The sequence below is a fragment of the Sorex araneus genome, chromosome 1, assembly GCF_027595985.1.
Source record: "Sorex araneus isolate mSorAra2 chromosome 1, mSorAra2.pri, whole genome shotgun sequence".
Classification (NCBI taxonomy): Eukaryota; Metazoa; Chordata; class Mammalia; order Eulipotyphla; family Soricidae; genus Sorex; species Sorex araneus.
The window spans coordinates 333,522,671-333,543,810 of record NC_073302.1 but is presented as its reverse complement, the minus strand read 5'-3'; the positions used below and the strand labels follow the sequence as shown (position 1 = coordinate 333,543,810).

The 21,140-nt window shown below is 43.6% G+C and overlaps 1 protein-coding gene across 1 annotated transcript in view; it reads left to right on the top strand.

The window, feature by feature from the left end:
* The window catches only part of HGSNAT (heparan-alpha-glucosaminide N-acetyltransferase), a 37,309-nt gene that overhangs the window by 5,579 nt on the left and 10,590 nt on the right, over positions 1–21,140 (top strand). Inside the window, exons 5-9 of the mRNA XM_055143737.1 lie at positions 2,792–2,861; positions 10,148–10,217; positions 13,147–13,256; positions 17,009–17,085; positions 18,021–18,051. Coding sequence (XP_054999712.1) covers positions 2,792–2,861; positions 10,148–10,217; positions 13,147–13,256; positions 17,009–17,085; positions 18,021–18,051 — 358 coding nt within the window. The remainder of the gene's footprint in view (positions 1–2,791; positions 2,862–10,147; positions 10,218–13,146; positions 13,257–17,008; positions 17,086–18,020; positions 18,052–21,140) is intronic.

Sequence of the window (21,140 nt, the reverse complement as noted above, 5' to 3'; positions counted from 1 at the left end):
CCTAGGGGAGGGCCACGCCTTCCCGTGAAGCATGCACACGGACACCAGCCTGCTGCAGAGATGTTTTTGATATGGCACAGTGGGGAGGACACAGCTATACCTAAGGAACTTTCTTTAGGAGAAGGTGGAACTTTTTTAAGTTCAGCCTTTACTGATTTCCCATTTAAAGGTAAGTGGAGCAAGTACACTGACATCACGAGGAAGCAAACGTTCATGTGTAGAATGGGAGACACTGTAATAGAGAGTGCTGACCAGGTGTTTTAAACAAGCCAGTGACCAAAACAAGTGGAAACAAAGATAAACAAACAGACCACATTCAATTAAGAAGCTTCTGCACCTAAAAGGAAATAAAGACTAGAATACAGAGACAGATGGGGGAGAAATTATTTGCTCACCAATTATCCAACGAAGGGTTAATATCCAAGCTATATAGAGCACTGGCAGAACTCTACAAAAAAAAAGGAAATCCAACCCCATCCAAAAATGGGGATGAACAGAAATTTCCCCAGAGAAGAAATGCAGATGGCCAAAACACATATGAAAAAATACTCTGTACCACTAATCATCAGGGAAATGCAAATCAAACTAACAGTGAAATAGCACTTTGTACCAAAGAGATTGTCACTTACCACAGAGATGACAGCCAGTGTTGGTATAGAGTAGGGAGTGACAGGCAGGAGTTGAGGAAGGAACCCTGGTGGGAATGTGGACTGACCCAATCTTTTCGGAAAACAATATCAACATATCTCAGAAAACTAGAAATTGAGGGACCGGAGCAATAGCACAGCGGGTAGGGCATTTGCCTTGCACGTGGCTGACCCGAATTCAATCCTGGGCATTCCATATGCTCCCCCAGGCACCACCAGCAGTAATTTCTGAGTGCAGAGCCAGGAGTAACCCCTGAGCATTGCTGGTGTGACCTCCCCTGCCGCCAAAAATAAAAACACACAGACTAGGACTTGAGCTTCCATACAACTCAGCTATTCCATTCCTGGGAATATAACCCCTAAGGTCCCAAAACATAATGCAGGAAATACAGATACACTCCTACGTGCATTGTAGTACTAGTCACAGTGCCAAAATCCAGAACCAACCCAAGTGCCCAACCAAGAACAGATGAGTAGGTGGCGAAGCTATAATACATCTACACAATGGCGTATCTGTATATCTAAGCGTAGCATTTAGAAGAGATGAAGTCATGACATTTGCAAGTACATGGATGGATCAGGAGAGTATCTTGCTGAGTGAAATGAGAGGGGAAGGGATGGATAGGGAGTGATTGCACTCATTTATGGGATATAAAGAGACAAGGTAGGGAAATAATGCCCAGAGACGATAAAACTGAAGGCCAGGAGAACTGGCCCTTAGCAGTCAGCTTGCCACAGTGAGGGGATAGAGTAGGACAGGGAAGGGATCATGGTGACAGTGGTAGGGGGAAGAAGTCACTCTGGACAGGAAATGAGCACCAAAAGGAGGTAAAGTGATGTGCATGATATAGTGGCTGAGAGGAAAAAAGAGTGTTTGCCCTAGAGCAGGAGGATCTGGAGCATTGGTGGGCAGTGGCATTGGTGAGGGGAACGGGTGCTCAGATACTCTACGGCTGAAACTCAGTCATGGATAACAGTAACTGTGTATTTCATGGTGATCCAGTACAGTGAAAAAAATAAAAATCAGTGGCTACTTATGACTAAATGAGATTGACGAACCATTCCAGGTAAATGTAAGATGCAAATCTTTGTCGACTCAGTGTTAACTGGAGAATTATTGTTCATTCCATATGACATTGTAGTGATGTAACCAGAGGTCTATTTTTAATAACTTAAAATTTTGCAATAGTAAAAAATTTTTTTGCAATATTTTAATAGAAACTTGCAAAATAGTTACTATGTACCCCTCAGCCTGTTTCCTCTATACCTTTAAACTGCACATCATGATGGACTCTTACATCAAGCTACTAAAACCCGTAGCTTCGTATTCATACAATAATCTCATCTGAAGATTTTCAGATTTCTCTAGTTGTCCTAATGTTCCTTTTCTGGATCAGAATCCAATTAGAAACCCACTCGGCATTTAGTTGCCATGTTGTTAGTTTCTAGGGTCATGTCAGCCTTTGTCTCTCCTGACGTTGAGTATTTCTGAGAGGACTAGCCAGACGTTGAGTCTGGGTTTTGTGTTCTTGTGACCAGGGAGAGGGTCACAATAAGTTTTTGGCTGCAGTACCCTTTCTGAGTGATCATGTCAGGAGCTGATGATTTGGCTTTAGAGGCATGCTGCAGGGGCAGGGGTGGAAGGACATGAAGGCTGGGATTTGCTTTAAAATGCTGTAGGTGAAAAAAACGGAATCCTGAGGCACTGCTGCATGCCTAATGGTTTCTGGCATTCCAGGGCCTGAGCAGCAACACATCTTAGGTCCTTGCTTGAGACTCTGGGCCTGCTTGGCAGCATGTCACCTGGCTCAGGACCCCAAGCACTGCTTGGCAGGCCCACCCAGGTCTCCAGGCAAAAACAAACTCCAAAGAGGAGTGACAATATTCTGATTGTAGAATCCATGTGATGGGCATATATGAATTTACGTTACAGTTCTTTGTACTGTTGTTTAAAATTAATTTTTTTTCCTGAAACATAACTTCCCACTTGAAGCATTTTCAGTTGTTTACAGGAATTTAGGGTAAGAGTATGGCATCATTGTTCCTATTTCCAGTGCTTTTATTTGCAGAGAGATGTCATGATGTGCAGCTTTGACTGCTCACATTCACGTGTTTGATAATATTGTGCTTTTTTTATTTTACAGCTGTGAGTATTGCCTTTCTTATAGGCCTAATGGTCATCATTGTGATATGCTTAATAAAGTTCTTACTCAGGTAAGCAGATAGTTGGGGAAAGTACCTTGGAAGAAAGTAAAATTTAGAAATAATTTATTCTTAAAAAGTTGTTTTGACCTTTCAAAGAAATGAATGTATTTGTGTCTACATTGCCCAGTTCAGTCTTGAACATTGGGAACTCAATGTAGAATAAGAGATGTTTCCTAATTTCAGGGAAATGATGGCCTAAATTGAATGTATCCAGCTTCCTTTCTCCCAATATTTGAAAATTAGAAGAAAATGCTGCTGGGCCAAAGAGATAGCTTAATGGGTAGAGCCAGAAATAGTCCCTGAGCACTGCTGGGTGTGGCTCCTGCCTCCCCCCAAAAAAATGAAGGTGGAGGAGGAGGAGGAAGAAGAGGAAGAGGAAGGAGAATGAGGAAAAGACACTTGAGTGCTTATTAATTACTAAGAGAATCCCATTCTGCTCTGTAGCAAGTGCCACAGGAGGCTCTTCCCACTAGGTCCCCCCCTCCTTACTCCTTACCCTGCCCTGGGCATCTCCACCCCTGCTTTCAGTTTCGATGCTCTACTGGGGAACTGAGGAAGTGGAGGATGGGGACTGTGACCTCAGGCTTCAGTGTATGCATCCTTTCTCTTGGATGGTTAGCCGGAGTGGTAAGGGATTCCTTCTCTATGTGGTACACAACAATTGTTGTGAGATTATACTAATATAATAGACCGGAAAAAAAGTTAAAAAGTAAAATAACAGGGCTGGAGTGATAGCACAGTGGGTAGGGTGTTTGCCTTGCATGCGGCCGACCCATGTTTGAATCCCAGCATCCCAGATGGTCCCCTGAGCACCACCAGGGGTGATTCCTGAGTGCAGAGTCAGGAGTAACCCCTGTGCATTGCCAGGTGTGACCCAAAAAGCAGAAAAAAAAAAAAGTAAAATAGTCTGGTAAATTACCCTCTTTTTTTTTTTTTTTTTGCTTCTGTGTCATACTGTGATGCTCAGGGGTTACTCCTGACTTTGCACTCAGGAATTACTTATGGAGGTCCTCAGGGACCATATGAAATCTGGGATCCTGGGGATCGAACCAGGGTCGGTTGCATGCAAAGCAAATGCCCTACCTGCTGTACTATTGCTCTGGCCTCGGTAAATTAGCTTTTAAAGGAAAATTTCTTTATTATATTTTTCTTTATTATTTTTTATTGAATCGCCATGTGAAAAGTTACAAAGCTTTCAGACTTAAGTCTCAGTCATACTATGGTCAAACATCAGTGCACATGTTTCACCACCAAGAACCTCAGTATGCCTCCCATCCCTCCCCACCTATGTGGCTGATGATTTTCACTTTACTTTCTCTTTACTTTGATTACATTCAGTATTTCAACAGAAAACTCACTATTACTATTTGGAATTTTCTCCCAACACACCTGCCGAAAAGGCATCATTTGAAACTTGTTTTCCATTGCTGAGAATGAAGAGCATATGAGGTCGGTTTTGGATTTCTGGTATTTTAGTAATTAAGTCCAGAGAAATCATTGCAAGCTTATACTTCTACTTAGTGGGCCTTATAAGATGGCGGTCGCCACACCACCAGGGAAAGGAAAGGCCGAGAGAGAAAAACCTTTCCCCTCCCGAGGTGGCCTGGGGCCATAGCTTAGTGAACAGTCTAGAGGCATTTCTGCCTGAAGCCGCTGGGTGCTGAAAGTAGTTAGTTGGCCTCTGGGATCATGGGCATACAGCAACAGAGGAGCCATTTGTGTGCATGCCTCCTCATTTTTTAAAAGGAAAAAAATCACTCACTGGATTTTTACATGGCCAGTCTTTCAGGATCTCAGGAGAAACCACAGGACTTCATTGGTGGGTGAGCTGGGAAAGCTGGCCTTTCCCCAGGTACACAGCTTAGGGAAATCTTTTGGGAGTTTACTCCATAGTGCATCTCAGGAAGAGTTAATTCCATGGAGAAGAAACCTGTGTTTGTCCAATAAAAGAACAGTTTACTGCTTAGAAGCAACTGTTGACTCTGACTCATTAAAAAAATAAAACAAAGCACCACATTGATTCTTTCATCATTAAGTACAATATTAGCTTCTTGGGGGTTTTATAGATCCTGTTTATCAAATGTAATTTTTTCTCTCATTTCCTAACTTCTTGAAAGTTTTTTGTTTTTTTGCATTTTGGGTCACATACAGCGATTACTACTGGCTCTGCATCACCATCCTTTTGGCAGTGCTCAGGGACCATATGGGATGCTGGGAATTGAACCCGGGTTGGCCTGGTACAAGGCAAATGCCCTACCTGCACTTGCTATTGCTCCAGCCCCAGTTCTTGAAAGTTTTATCTTGAATCAGCATTGGGATCCACAAAGTGCTTTTTTTTTTACATCAAACTGATACCAGATTTTTCTCCTGCAGCTTGCTGACATACTGTATTATATTGATTGAAATTTTCTTAAATTAAAAAAAAATATTGACACCGTTATTTCCATAGTCACTCATAGTTGACTTTCAGGAGTTCAGTGTTTCAACATTGGTCGCCACCAGTGTTGACGTCCCTCCACTAACGTCTGCAGCACCCCTCTCCCTGTCCTGCCCCCCTGATAGGAACATTTTTTTTTTGGGTCACACCCAGCGATGATCAGGGGTTACTCCTGGGTTTGCACTCAGGAATTACTCCTGGCAGTGCTTGGGGGACCATATGGGATGCTGGGGATCAAACCCGGGTCGGCCGCGTTCAAGGCAAACACCCTACCTGCTGTGCTATCGCTCCGGCCCCTACGACAGGTACATTTTTGAATCTGATTGTTGTAGTTTGGATCTCATGCTTCCAGTATTTTTAACATTGTAGTTTAGATCTATAGTTATACCAAACCTGCTTGAGATTTTTTTGGGGGAGGGGAAGCTACACCTCGCCATGTTCAGGAGTGATTTTTAGTGGTACTTGGGAGGGTAAAGAACCGTGTGGTGACAGGGATTCAAACCATCATGGAAGGCAGCATCTTAACTTGTATTCTATTGTTTCAATTCCCTAACCGATCATTAGGGCCAAAGTATGAACCACAATAAGAGTTTCCTTATTATTTTTTTTTTGAAGTAAACAGATTTTATTTAGAGGCTTTTTGAGGCGAGGAGGAAGGGATGAGAGAGAGAAAAGTAAGAGAGAGAACGCGGACTTCTCCAAGGGTGGAGAGAGCTCTACACACATCCTAGCTCTAGACACGAAACCATGAAAGTACACATCTCAAGAGGGGAGATGCAGGCGACACATGTGCTCGGGCACGTGGGTGCAAGCAGCACATGGGCTCCGGCAGCATATGCACCAAGAGTTTCCTTATTAAGTTGTTTTGTGTTTCAGCAAATGCCTTTCCCGCTTACTAGGGTGTTTCCAAGACACCCTATAGAATGGGTCTATTGCATCAGGTTCTAAAATAATTGATAGGAGATATCGAAACAAAAAGAAGCAATCCCACTCTAATTGTGGAGCCAAAACTCCTCTGGCACATGTGTCTGCTTTTGTGACCTTAGGGCACGGTTGGGTCCCTCCCCCTTCCAGCAAGCCAGCAAAGTTCAGGGATGTTCTGCTCTGTTCTGACTATTTTTACATTTTTTTTTTGTGTGTGTAATGATGATGATATTCAGTGCGGAAAAAACTAGAAATTTTAATTGAGTTGTAGAAGGAAAACATTGAAGAAACTAAGAATACAGGTATTGGGGGCCTGAGATATAGTACAATGGGTATGATGCTTGCCTTGAATATGGCCAGCCTGGGTTTAATCCCCAACACCATGTATGTCCCCTTAGTCTTCTCTGAAGTTATCCCTGAGAGCAGAGTTAGGAGTGTGTGTGTGTGTGTGTGTGTGTGTGTGTGTGTGTGTGTGTGTATATACACATACATTACAGTATTATTAGGATAAAGCAGTTTTATACTTTTATAGCATGATTCATATTTTTATATTATATTTTTCTTAATTCTTGCTAAATTTTACATTTGTTATTTTTCTATTTCATATAAATTTTAAGGGAAGGGGACCTGGAGGAGGACGTGGTGCCAGAACAGTAACAGTATTATAAATCTTGGTGCCTGAAATAAAAATTTTTAGAAAGTACTAGCACAGAATTATTTACAATACTATTTTTTTTTTTTTTTTTGCTTTTTGGGTCACACCTGGCAATGCACAGGGGTTACTCCTGACTCTGCACTCAGGAATCACCCCTGGTGGTGCTCAGGGGACCATCTGGGATGCTGGGAATTGAACCTGGGTTGGCCACGTGCAAGGCAAACTCCCTACCTGCTGTGCTATCGCTCCAGCCCCCTACAATACTATTTTTTAAGACCCATATACTGGTAAAAAGAAATATACAGTTAAAAAATTTAATCTGCCCCTGGCACTGTGTAATCCCATCAGTGGCCACCTTCCAGAGACTATAAAACCAAGTACTCAGAAGAACTAGGATATACATCTTATAGCCTGGCAAGCTCCCCGTGATGTATTCATATGCCAAATAAGGTAACGATGGGTCTCATTCTCCTGACCTTGAAAGAGCCTCTAATTCAGCACCTTTGGGAAGGACAAGTAAAGAGAGGCTGCTAAAATCTCAGGGCTAGGATGAATGGAGACGTTACTGGGCCTGTTTGACCAAATTGACGATCAATGGGATGATAAGTGATATAGGTATTTTATATACTACATAGTATATACAAATTATAATGGGATACTTATTTAAACTTTAAAAGAAGCACAAGATAAGGAAAGTATTTTATGTTGTTAAGGAGTTGGTAATATATTTTAAGTGTGTATAGTATTCGATATACCAAAAACAGTAACAAGTCTCACGATGGAGACTGTACTGGTGCCCACTTGAACAAATCGATGAGCAACGGGATGACAGTGACAGTGACTCACAAATAGTATTATAATTATGTTTAAAAATAAAGAATCCTTATCTTAAGTCAGTACACAATGAAACACTTGGATAAAAGATATTAGATGTCTTTTATCCTAAAAGGATATGTCTTTTTTTTTTCTTTATTTTTTGTTTGATTTTGTTTTGTTTGGGGGCCACACCTGGCTGAGCTCAGGACTTCCTCCTGGCTCTGCTCAGAGATCCCCTCTGGTGGACTCGGGAATACCCACTGTACTGTCACTTCCATTTCGGTTTTCTCCAAAATAATCAACCAGGGCAGGGATAAAGTGCAAATGGACTGACCATATGCAAGAAAAAGAAAACAGGAAAGAGAAGTTAGGGTGGGAGCGACTGTACACAGGTAGGTTGTCTGCCTGGCATCCGGCCAACCTGGCTTCTCTTCTCAGTGTCCCATATTGTTCCCCTTAAGTGCAAAACCAGTAGTGACCCCTGAGCACAGCCAGCTCTGACCCCCAAATGAAACAAAACAGGAAGGAAAAATGACACTCTGGGTAATTTGGACAGGCAGTCTGTACAGAATATATGCATATGCTTTTTTTTTTTTTTTTTTTTGGCCAGGTTAAGATATACTTGTTGAGATTTTTTTTTCAGATAGAATTTTTTTTTTCCCAAATAGAAAATTTTATTTTAAAGAAAAACAGGCTAAATTATTTAGGGTTTTTGTTTGTTTCAGTTTTTTGGGCCATACCCACCAGTGCTAAGAGCTGGGTCATGGCTCTGCACTCAGGGATCACTCCTGGGGGTGGGGGATGGGACCCAAGTCAGCCCCCTTCAAGCCACAGTGCCCTGTCGCTGTGCTGTCACTCTGGCACTTTGTCTTTGAATTTCCTCTTTTGGTTTGGTTTTTGGATTATGCCATCACTGGTCAGGGTTTGCTCCTGGTGGTGCTTTAGGTTGTCCATGTTTTGAACCTGGACCTTCTGTCCTGCAAAGTCCTTTGAACCACCTCCCTGGCACTATATTTATATTTTTGTTATTGTGAAAATCAACATCAATTTATATCATCCAGGTTGGTTTTGTTTTTTCGGTTTGGGGCACACCTGGAAGTATCCCTGGTTCTAAGCCTAGGTATTACTCTGAGCAGGGCTGGGGGACCACTTGGTATGCCGGGGAGTGAATCTGTGTGGCTGTGTGCCAGGCAAGTGCCTTTATATACTATATTCTCTGGCCCTGAATATTATTTTGAACTAAAGCAGCTATCTACAAAAAAGAGCTTTCAACTATCTGAAATACTCTAGAAGCACTTTAATACTTTCTCACTATATACACATGTATTTTTATTTCATTGTAACAAAGCCCGGGTATTTGGTATATGTGCTGCTGAAGCGAGCACAAGCCCTGGTATTTGGAATTTCGCTTTTTGTAGTTATTCATATGAATAAAGACATTCTTGTTAGTAGCTATCATCGTAGATAGATCACATGGTTCTTATGTGCATATGCAAGGAGAAATTTCAGTGTTATAGTGAGAAAATGTGGAATTATTTTTGTTTACTTCTGCATTGAGTGAATTTGGTTGTTGGTGTTTTTTTTTTTGTTGTTGTTGTCAATCCCATTTCAGTAGTGTTATTAAAGAGAATTTGCAGGGCTAGAGCAATAGCACAGTGGGTAGGGCATTTGCCTTGCACGCAGCCAGCGTGGGTTTGATCCCCAGCATTTCATATGGTCCCCCAAGCACTGCCAGGAGTAATACTGAGTGCACAGCCAGTCCTGTGCATCACCAGGTATGACCCAAAAGCCAAAAAAAAAAAAAAAGGATTTCTGCCACAAGAAATAATGATAATTCTCATAATAATTTTTTTTTCTTTTTGGGTCATACCTGGCAATGCTCAGGGGTTACTCCTGGCTTTGCACTCAGGAATCACTCCTGGTGTTGCTCAGGGGACCATATGGGATGCTGGGAATCAAACCCGGGTCAGCCACGTGCAGGGCAAACTCCCTACCCGCTGTGCTATTGCTCCAGCCCCTCTCATGTTAATTCTTCTTTTTTTTTTTTTCTTTTTGGGTCACACCTGGCAATGCACAGGGGTTACTCCTGGCTCATGCACTCAGGAATCACTCCTGGCGGTGCTCAGGGGACCATATGGGATGCTGGGAACCGAACCCGGGCCGACCGCATGCAAGGCAAACAAACGCCCTACCCTCTGTACTATTGCTCCAGCCCCTCTCATGATAATTCTTAATGAAGTCTCTGTTGTGTTCATTTCCTGTTGTATGTGAGTGAGGAAACTGCTTGCTGTCTCGGTCAAATATTTATAAGCACCGTTGCTAAACGTTCACACTTTTTTTTTATATTAAACTAAAAAATTATTTGACTTAAAGAGAGTATATCCAATTTTTAGTATGCAGGTCAATTATTTTGAAAATTTTACCAAGGAGAATAATACAGTGGAAACTCTTCTTTATTTCCAGCTTGGATGACTTTAATAACTGGATTTCTAAAGCAATGCATTCTCGGGAAACTGATCGGCTCATCAATTCTGTGAGTTATTCACTGTGTTGTGTGGTCTGGGTGGGTTTCTAGATTTAGCATGCAGCTTTTGTTCCGTACTCCATGGCAGCGCCTCGCAGATGCCCTGCACACGGACAAGAGCAGCTTTCTCCCCGCCCTCCCTCTCGGTAGCTTGGGCTTCTACTGCACTGTTAGGCACAGTGTGGACATATTTTTCTTTCTTTTTTTTTTTTCATTTTTTTTTAATTGAATCACCGTGAGATACAGTTACAAAGCTTTCCTATTTGAGTTTCAGTCATACAATGATCGAACACCCATCCCTTCAGTGCACATTCTCCACCACCAATTTCCCCAGTATCCCCCCATTCCTACCCTCCTGCTGCCTCCATGGCAGACATCTCCCCCATACTTTCTTTTGTATTGCTTGTTATGAATAGCATAAGATATGCTCTTGCTGCCGCACACTCCTGGAATTCTAAAATTTTAGATAATTTTAGATAATTAGGGTTTGAGACACCCTGGTGAAGTCGCCTGGCTTAAAGTCCAGCGGTCGTGCGACCTTTTCCTGATATGAAAAGTGAACAATGAAAAATAAATGATCTAAAATATGTCCCTGGAAGGCAGGCTTGAACGGTGGTGGGAATATCCGAGCAAAATGCAATGCCCAAAACTAGAGAGAGAGTATCTGGGCAATTGTCTGCCGTAGAGGCAGGGTAAGGACTGGGATGGAAGTGGAGGGGAGGGGGTAATGGGGATATTGGTGGTGGAAAGTTTGCACTGGTGTAGGGATGGGTGATTGATCATTGTATAGCTGAATATCATACATGAACTTTTAACTTTGTAACTGTATCTTATGATGGCTCAATAAAAATTAAAAAAAAAAAAAAACCTCTGGAGGCATCTCTGCAGCAAGCTGCTTGGTTTGGAGATTCTTTTGTGTTTCTGGATCATGGCCCTTAAGGAGCTTAACTAGAAGCCAGAGGCAGTTCGTAGGCGTGACCTCAGGGTCCCATGGGGAGGGGTGGGGGAATGAGAGTGGACATACTTTTCTTGCTCTGTTGATTTAATTAGTTAAGTCTAGAGGGTCAAGATAAAAACAAAAGAGTAACATTAATATTAAATTTTCAAAAGCAGAGATTTATCGTCACTATTTGTTTTAATAGAGTGCAGGACAGTTGGATGCTTTATTACAAGCACTGCTCTGGGTCCAGGGCTGGACTGAAAGCTTAGTTACAACTGAGACTGTATTGTGATTTGGAATTGTTCCTCTATTTCAAATTTTGTGTTTTTGTAAAAAGAAAAGGGGGAGATGTAGGATAGGTTTGTCCTTTCTACCTTGCTGCAGGGAGCTTAGGTTTATTGGGTTACTCCCATCACAGTGCTCCCATTCCTCTGTGTTTATTTGTAACTTATTTGTTCTCTGTTAACTTGTAAGTATTGTTTTTCTCTTCTCCGTAAGTCCTTTGCATAGTTAATTGAGAGCAATGTCCTTTTTTTTTTTTTTTTTTTTTTTTTTTGCTTTTTGGGTCACACCTGGCGATGCACAGGGTTTACTCCTGGCTATGCACTCAGGAATCACCCCTGGCCATGCTCAGGGGACCATATGGGATGCTGGGATTTGAACCCGGGTCGGCCGCGTGCAAGGCAAACGCCCTACCCGCTGTGCTATCTCTCCAGCCCCGAGCAATGTCCTTTTTGTGTGGACACAAGAAGACAGTTAATGCTATCCTTTTATAACTTAAGAGTTAATCAGCTCTCAGTGATATTTACCTCCTGGGCATCTGTTCTCTCAACTTAAGCCTCAATTGCCCTAACTTCCTAGCACCCCCAAAAGCAGGGTCCCGATGAGGGACTGGATGGACCCAGAGCAAGCGGTGAGCTATGTGCTAGCTACCCTGGCATTGAGATGGGCCTTGCCAAAGTGCCATACTGCCTGACTATAAGTTGAGAGCTTGGTCATGGACAAATGCTGTAATGATTCAAAAAATAATAACTGGATTTGGACCCTGCTAGGGTTAAGAAAGGTTAATCTGGCCTGAGCACTGTAATCTGAATCTGTGGTAAGATGTTCCCAGGAGAGCTGCCCTACAAGCCTCAATGTATCTCTTACTGTGTCCGTACAAAAATAACTAATATTAAGATGTTAATTAAGATGTTAACTTATTGGACTGAGGAGAAGAGGAATATCCCTAGGTGGCGTATCAGCCCTTGAGCCTGATGGGCAATCAGAAAGGGCTTTCTTATGCTAATTTTGCTACCTGATTGGGTGTAGCATCTGCCCTGAGTGCTGGGAGTTGGAGAGAGAGGAGAGAGTTGGAGAGATGGGAGAGAGACTAGGGCAGCAAGATGGACGTGGAGAGACTAGCAAGGGGGACAGAGGGAGAAGACTGAGCAGGCACATGGAGAGAGAGAGCGCAGGTGCGAGATGGAGCACAGAGAGATGAGTGGGAGAGACGGGAGGAGACGGGAATGAGGGGCAGTGTGAGCTTAGAATGGGAGGCTCAGAGAGATTGGAACAGGCGCTGATCAATCACCAGGCTTGGCCCTCGTTTCCTCCTCCGTCTGCCCCGTGGCCTGGGCCGCCCTGGATGGGTGAGTGGCTTGAGACCACTCCAACCCGGGCAGCGAGGTGGAGAGCCGCCGGGGCTTTTCTAGCTGCCTCTGAGATTATACAATCAAGAAGTACTGTAGACATCTTTTTGCTCAGCACTTACACCCAGTGAATTTATGGGTCAGTTCTTTGTGGTCCTTTGCCAGTGTGGCCACTGCAAGCTCAGCAGAAGGTGCGAGAGCCAAATAAAGGGGCAAACCAAATCATGAGATTGTAGATTCACAACAGCAAATTATTCAGGATAAATTCTTCCCAGCTTTCGGCTCAGTTTATTTTTTTTTTCTAATATTAGGAAGATATTTAGTTCAGGCAGTGGGAACTATCATGTGTCTTTCCCTTTTCCTGAAGGACCTGGGAGCTCCGAGCAGGGCAGGCCCCCTCAGTGGCCCCGACACTCAGCCTGAAACAGCATCTCCGTCTGCAGTCCCGCGCTACCGCTGTGTGGACACGTTTAGGGGGTAAGTGTGCACGAAGGCACAGGTGCTCTTTGGCTGTGTAAATAAAACATAAACACACGTTTTATTTATGTAGGTGGCAATTCCAGTATGTTTGTTTGGATTTGGGTCACAGCTGACTGTTTTCAGGGTTTTCTCCTCATTTGTGCTTAGGGATCACTCCTGGTGGGCTCAGGGGACCACTTGTGGTGCCGGTGGTCAAACCTGGGTTGGTCTCATGCAAGGCAAACACCATATCTGCTGAACTGTCTCTCTGGTCCAACAGCTTAACTGTTGTGTTATAACACCATATAAGATTCAGGTGTGTGTCATTGTAATCTACATCTGATACCACATTAATTCATAGTTAAAAGTCCAAATCTTAATCCCTTAATCACATACAGTGACCCATTATTACCTATCTTAGATAATCGTGCTTTTTAACTTAAAGCGTTTTTGTATAGTTTTTACTGTTTAGGCTAAAAGTAATTTTTTTTGAAGGGGTGAATCATTCCTAGAACTTCTTGGAAGCCACTCCTGGGTGCTGGTGGGACCGTGGAGTGGTGGGGCGTTGGGCTCCTGCATGCAGAAGCCCTTTCAACTGTCTCTACAGCCCCTTGAAAAATTCTTTAACTCAGCAGCCTCTCCTCACTTGAAGACTGCTGCAGTTGTTATGTAGTATGTTGCTAGAAAGCTATGTCCACATGGCCAGGCCAACTTCCAATGTGCTGAGTCTAGGTCTTTAGTATTTAGTTATAAGGCTATGCTTGGAGTCATAGTCTGCACCCTCATGTCGGGACAGTAGCTTGACAAATAAAACTCCAGCCTAGGAGGGAAACACTAGTAGATGCAAGTTTTCATCCTTCAGCTCTACTTGCAAAACAGTGTGAATATTTGGTAGCAAAACCACAGATCCTGAGGTACGTTGTGGTTTCTGTCTTTACTGTGATTGAAGAATAAAGGTCAGGACCAGACTCGAGAAATAATGAAACTATGTGGCTGAAAATCAGTATATAGGTCTTTCATTTCTATCAAAAAGACTTTTAAGAAATTATCATTACTATTTCTTATATATTTCTTTAATTGAATCACCGTGAGAAGCAGTTACAGAGCTGTTCATGATTGGCTTTCAGTCATACAGTGTTCCAACACCCATCCTTTCACCAGTGTACATTTCCCACCACCAATGTCCCCAGTTTCTCTCCAACCCTCCTCCAGCCTCCCTCTAGGCAGATTCCTCTGTCTCTATCACACTCTCTCTCCTGCCCTACTGAAAGGTTATCATGCATATCACTCTGCCTTTTTTCAGCACTCAGTTCTTGTCCAGAGTACTCATTTCCAATTATCATTGTCATAGAGGGAAATAAATAATATATATAGCCTGACTGGGAACACCCATGTAAAGGTGATTAGAGGCCTCCCCAAAAGCCTCCATCCTTCTCAGAGCCTAGCAAGCTACCAAGAATATCCCGCCCACACGGCAGAGCCTGGCAAGTTACCCGTGGCATACTCAAGATGCCAAAAACAGTAACAGTGACGGTCCTCATTCCCCTGACCCTGAAAGAGCCCCCAATACACCATAGGGCTACACTAGCACATAATAGGGACTAATGGTGCCTGCTTGAGCAAATCGATGAGCAATGGGATAACAGTGACAGTGATACAGTGATTGTCATAGTGGTCCCTCTGTCCTAACTGTCCTCTCTCCACCACTTGTGACAAGTTCCTACCATGAACCAGCCCTCTGCTCCTCATTTTTAATGTTTTTGGGCATTTTTCTCAAACTTATTTTTTCTTTATATCCTGCAAATGAGTGCAATCATTCTGTCCCTCACTCAGCATGATTCTCTCCATATCCTTCCATATAAAAGCAAATTCCATGACTTCATCTTTACTAACAGCTGCATAGTGTTCCATTGTGTAGATATTCATAGTTTCTTTATCCAGTCATCTGTTCTCGGGCACTTGGGCTGTTCCAACTTCTGTCTATTGTGAACAGTGCTGCAGTGACCAGGGGAATGCAGATGGGGTTTCTGTGTTGTGTTCTTTGAGCCCAGAATGTTTTCCCAAGAGTGGTACTGCAGGGTCATAGGAAGCACAATTTCTAGTTATTTGAGGAATGTCCAAAAGACCTTCAAGAAATTATTGTATTGTAGCTACACTCCCTGGGGCCTCTTTCAGTGGTGCTTTTGGCAGCTTAGACTCACACCTCACACAAGCTGTGTAAGTCCACTACCCTAGCCTAGCCGAGGCCTTTCGAACTCTAATGATAAACATTACCTGGGGTATATAGTGAAGGCTGGCAATGATAAGGATCATAGTAACAATAGCCAATAACTTCTGAGTTCTTATTATGTTGCCAGATGCTGCTCTAACTTAATTCCTTTATTTATTTATTTTTTTTACTGAGGTAACATTGATAAGCTAATTATGTTTGTTTTTTTTTTTTTTTTTTAAAAAAGATTGAATTTCTTATGCCAGAGAGGTAACACAGTGGGTAGTATTACTTGCCTTGCCATAGCCAAACTGGTCCAATTCCTGGCACCCCAGTCCCCACTAGGAGTCATCCCTAAGCCCCAAGTGGGGCTGGAGCAATAGCAGATCGAGAGGACATTTGCCTTGCATGTGGCCAACCCAGGTTTGATCTCCGGCATCCCATATGCCCCTCCCCTCCCCAAGCACCACCAGGAGTAATTCCTGAGTGCAGAGCCAGGAGTAAACCCTGAGCATTGCTGGGTGTGAGTCAAAAAACCAAAAAGGTAAAAAACAAAAACAAAAACAAAAAACCCAAAAACTAAGCCCTGAGCACAGTCAGCTTTGGTGCCAACCCTCCACTCCCCAGAAAGTAGATTTTTGATTTATTGAGATTACTCACCTGGTCACACACATGAATGGCATTGTGAGAGCCTGAGCTTTCTCCCAACACTGCACAGCTGGGTGTGTTCAGAGCACTCCTGACCAAGCACTGGTCTGAACTCTGGCTCTGACACTTCCACACTCCGGCATGTGTTAGGGAATTAGCAGCCAGTTTGCTTTTTGTTGGAAATGGAAAATTTTGGCAAGTGTTTTGTTTTGTTTTCAAGTTGTTTAGTGTCAATATAGATTTTTCTTTTTTGGGGGGTGGGAGGTGGGGGATGGGGGGGCGGGGAATGGGTAATGGGATTGGGCTGCACCTGGCCATGATCAGGAGTGACCCCTCTGGAGGTCATCAGAGTAACCCTCTGCAGTGCCAGGGATTTGAAGCAGGTTGTGTGCCTGCTGTAGCTTCATGCAAGGCACCTTACCTCCTGTACCATTCCTCCAGTCCTAGATTTTTCTTAAGAGATGAAATTTTTGGACATGTAGGCAGCAGAAATACTTGAGTGTAAGGTTCTAAATGATGTGACTAGAAAGACTAGAAATGTAGTTCCTTGCTCTCCAAGGTGCACTGCATTGTGATGTGTGAGCTTGTGTGTTGGGAGTGCTCTCATTGCGACTGTGTGAGCTTGTGTATCGGGAGCACTCATTGTGATTGTGATCTTGTGTGTTAGGAGCGCTTTTGCGACTGTGTGAACTTGTGTGACAGGAGCGCTCTCACTTTAACTGTGTGACCTTGTGTGTCAGGAGTGCTCTCATTGCAACTGTGTGACCTTGTGTGTCGAGTGTTCTCATTTTGACTGTGTGACTTTGTGTATTGGGAGCACTCTCACTGTAACCTTGTAACCTTGTGTGTTGGGAGCGCTCTCATTGCCAGTCACTTGTGTAGTCCTGAGTGTGTGTTCTTTGTTGCTTTCTAGGATAGCTCTTGTCCTCATGATCTTTGTTAATTATGGAGGAGGAAAATACTGGTATTTCAAGCATTCGAGCTGGAACGGTAAGCCTTACCCAGAACCCCACAGAGCAAGGAGAAGCAGCAGGTAGCTGTGTAGCTGACAGCCCTACTGGCACCGAGCCATGGTGGCCTGGGTGTCGGGGAGTTTCCTCTCAGCCCCTTGTTTTGTGCTTCCTTTCCTGGGTTGTGGCTCTATAATACTTGGCTCTAACAGCAGGTAAGCTCCAGTGTACTCTGCTGAGAGTGTATAGCTACAAGTTGATTTCTAAGTCCCCCTTGTCATATTGTAGCTGTGCCTTTTGTAACAGTCCCTGGGAAGTTCTGCTTCTGGGACTGGTCAGTGTCCTTGGGGTGTAATTACATTGTTCTGAGTGCTGTTGAGCAGTGACCGAATATGGGTGCTTTGTTTTGTTTTTTGGGTGATACCTGGCCCTGCTCAGGGGTTACTCCTAGCTCTCCACTTAGGAATTTCTCCTGATGGGGCTGGGGGACCATATGGGATGCTGTGTATTGAACCGGGTTGGCCTCATGTGTGGCAAACGCCCCACCCAGTGTAGTATCTCTGGCCTCTGGCTCTGATTTTGATGGAATTTGAAGAAAGTCACTTAGAGCTGGCAAGTGTGTCCACCTGCCTTCATGTGGTTTTTCCTGGGCAAAGCTCTAGTGTGTAGTGTTTCCCAGAGTGTGAGAATGAGTTGGGGGGTGGAATGGGTACGACTGGGGAGCACTTTCTGTTAAGTTAAAGAAGGGAGATTTTCAGGTGGTGCTGAGCCAGTGTTTTTTTCCTGAAGAGTGGGCGGTGGACCTAATAATTGGGAACCTCTCCCTGAGTGGTCACACCTCCACGGGGTAGGGTGGAGGTCTCCCAGGGCTTATCTGTGTTTTCTTCAGATCAACCTAACTTTCCAGGCCTGTGTCTGTCACAGAGCCTTTCATCCTGGTTTTTCTCACTGTTGATACTCATGGTTGTTTTTCAGGACTGACTGTGGCTGACCTTGTGTTTCCTTGGTAAGTTGGCAGCTACCCCCAATCTTTTGTAAGTAGAACCTCTTCAGTTTGTTTTTTTCAGCTGATGCTATGAGACCAGCATTGAGTTCTAGACTTGAGGCCTTTATCACTCACAGACCTGCCACTGAGATTCTTTTGGAAATTGTATTAGTTGGCCTAGTGCGTAACTAAGACATGGCCTTATAAATGATGAGTGGGGCAGCTGGACAGGGTACAGCAGGTAGGCTTGCACACAGCCAACTGGAATTCCATCTGCTCCCACTTGGGGATCCCTGAGCTTGCCAGGAGTCAGCCCTGAGCACAGCCAGGTGTGGCTCAAAAAAATGAGCATTTTGTAGGAAACTTTTTATTAGTGTAAAAATGACCTACAAGATCCTGGAATCATGTAAGAAATCGTAAATTTGAGCATGTAGTTAAATTCTACTAATCCTGAAAATAAGTGTGGAAGACATATTTTCTAAAGACATGCAGAATATTGGCATCATATATTTTTTTTAATTTTTTATTGAGTCACCATGTGGAAAGTTACAAAGTTTTCAGGTTTAAATCTCAGTTATACAATGCTCGAATACCCATCCCTTCACCAGTGCTCATATTCCACCACCAAGAATCCCAGTATAGCTCCACCCCGACCCCCACACCCCTAACCCCCCACACCCCTAGCCCCCCACCCTTAGCCCCCCCCCCCCCGCCTGTGTAACTAATAAATTTCACTTTACTTTCACTTTGATTGCATACAGTATTTCAACAAAACTCACTATTATTGTTTGGAGATTCTCTCCCCTAAAGTCAGACCTGCTGAAAAGGAAGCATTAGATAATTTGTTTTCCATTGCTGAGGATGAAGAGATATGAGGTCGAGTGACCACACTTAGCGGCCTCTCAGTTTTGGGTTTCTATAATTTAGTATTTTAGTAACTAAGTCCAGAGAGATATCTGCCAGAAGTTGCATCGTTGCCAACTTGTACTTCTCAGTTACATTATATTCCACATATGAGTGCAATCTTTCTATGTCTGTCTCTTTCTTTCTGACTCATTTCACTCAACATGATACTTTCCATGTTGATCCATTTATATGCAAATTTCATGACTTCATGTTTTCTGACAGCTACATAGTATTCCATTGTGTAGATGTACCAGAGTTTCTTTAACCAGTCATCTGTTTTGGGGCACTCTGGTTTTTTCCAGATTCTGGCTATTGTAAACAGTGCTGCAATGAACATAGAAATACATATGCCATCTCTACTATACCATTTTGCCTCTCCGGGATATATTCCCAGGAGTGGTATTGCTGGGTCAAATGGAAGCTCAATTTCTAATTTTTTGAGAATCGTCCATATTGTTTTCCAAAAGGGCTGAACCAGTCGGCATTCCCACCAGCAGTGAAGAAGAGTCCCTTTCTCCCTGCATCCACGCCAACACCGGTTGCTTTTGTTTTTTGGGATGTGGGCCAGTCTCTGTGGTGTGAGATGATATCTCATGGTTGTTTTGATCTGCATTTCCCTGATGATTAGTGATGTGGAACATTTTCTCATGTGCCTCTGAGCCATTTGGCATCATATTATGATTATGTGACAGGGAGTGTTATGAGTACGTGACAGGGCAGTGTTAATGACAAAGTTTTAAAATAATAATTGAGTAGCTGAGCATGTTATTATCTCTGAAGCATGATGTTTAAGGGATGCCTGCTTCCAGCAGGAAAATGTTGTAATCCTCACCAAATATTTATTTTGTTTCTTAAATTTTATTTTATTTTTATAAAGTTGTTCATACTAATTCATTACATTTAATATTCAGACACGAATTTCACCACTATTGCACCTTCCCACCACCATATTCTGAATGTTTCCACCCCAAATCCCAAATTGTGCCCCCTAAAGCTTGGTACATCAGTGGTGTAGAGCTTGAGAGGTTGTGCAGCCCCAAATGCGGCCATAAAATTTAGAATATGATTACAGGGCAGATTCACTCAGAGTTGAGGTCTATGTCGCTCTCTTCCAGGAGCTTTATTTCAGAGTCTCTGGATCTTGGACGTTCATGAGATTATATGGTGCCAGGGGCGGTTTGTGGTGTGACCACCATGCTACTGGTAAACTAGGGAGCTGGGGGAGGAGGCCCAGTCTCATTCAGAGAGAGCTTGGAGATCTCAGTCACAGGTCCCGCATACCTGAGTTCTCTGCAGATTCACCTGTGGGTGAAACTTGTCTGAGCCTGGGGGAGAGCAGCTTCTGAGTATGGTGGTGGCTGGGCTCTGGAGGTTTTTCAGCTGCCAGGGCTCTGTTGGGGTGGGGAGGGAAACTCACTCTCACCCCCTCTGAGTCGCTCTGGTTTTCACCAAATGTTTAGATAAATGTCACTCCAGCTTTTTTTTTTAAACTTAAAAAAAAATTTTGGGTCACACCTGGCGATGCACAGGGGTTACTCCTGGTCTGCACTCAGGAATTACTCTTGGTGGTGCTCAGGGGACCATATGGGATGCTGGGGACCGAACCCAGGTCGGCTGCATGCAAGGCAAACTCCCTACTTGCTGTGCTATCACTCCAGCCCTTTACTTTTTTTTTTTTTTTTTTTTACCATATCCAGTGATGCTGCACCGGGGTTACTCCTGGCTCTGAAAGCTGAAATTACACCTGGTGGTGTTTGGGGGGGCCATAAGGGATGCCAGGGATCAAACCTGGGCTGACCACATGCAAGACAAGCACTTTACCTGCTGTATTATCTCACTGTCCCTCTCCTCTCCTCTCTTCTCTTCTCTTCTCCTCTCTTCTCTTCTCTTCTCTTCTCTTCTCTTCTCTTCTCTTCTCTTCTCTTCTCTTCTCTTCTCTTCTCTTCTCTTCTCTTCTCTTCTCTTCTCTTCTCTTCTCTTCTCTTCTCTTCTCTTCTCTTCTCTCCTTTTTTTTTTCATTAACGAGTTACCATGAGGGTGAGGTTATAGAGTTTCATGCCTGTGTTACAGTTATACAATACTCGAGTACCCATCCCTCCACCAGTGCTTATTCTCCTCCATCAATGGCCTCAGGGCCCTCCCTGCCCCCCCCTCCGTGCTGTCTCCACCCCCTCCGCCACCCCCCAGAAGTGGTATTGCTGGGT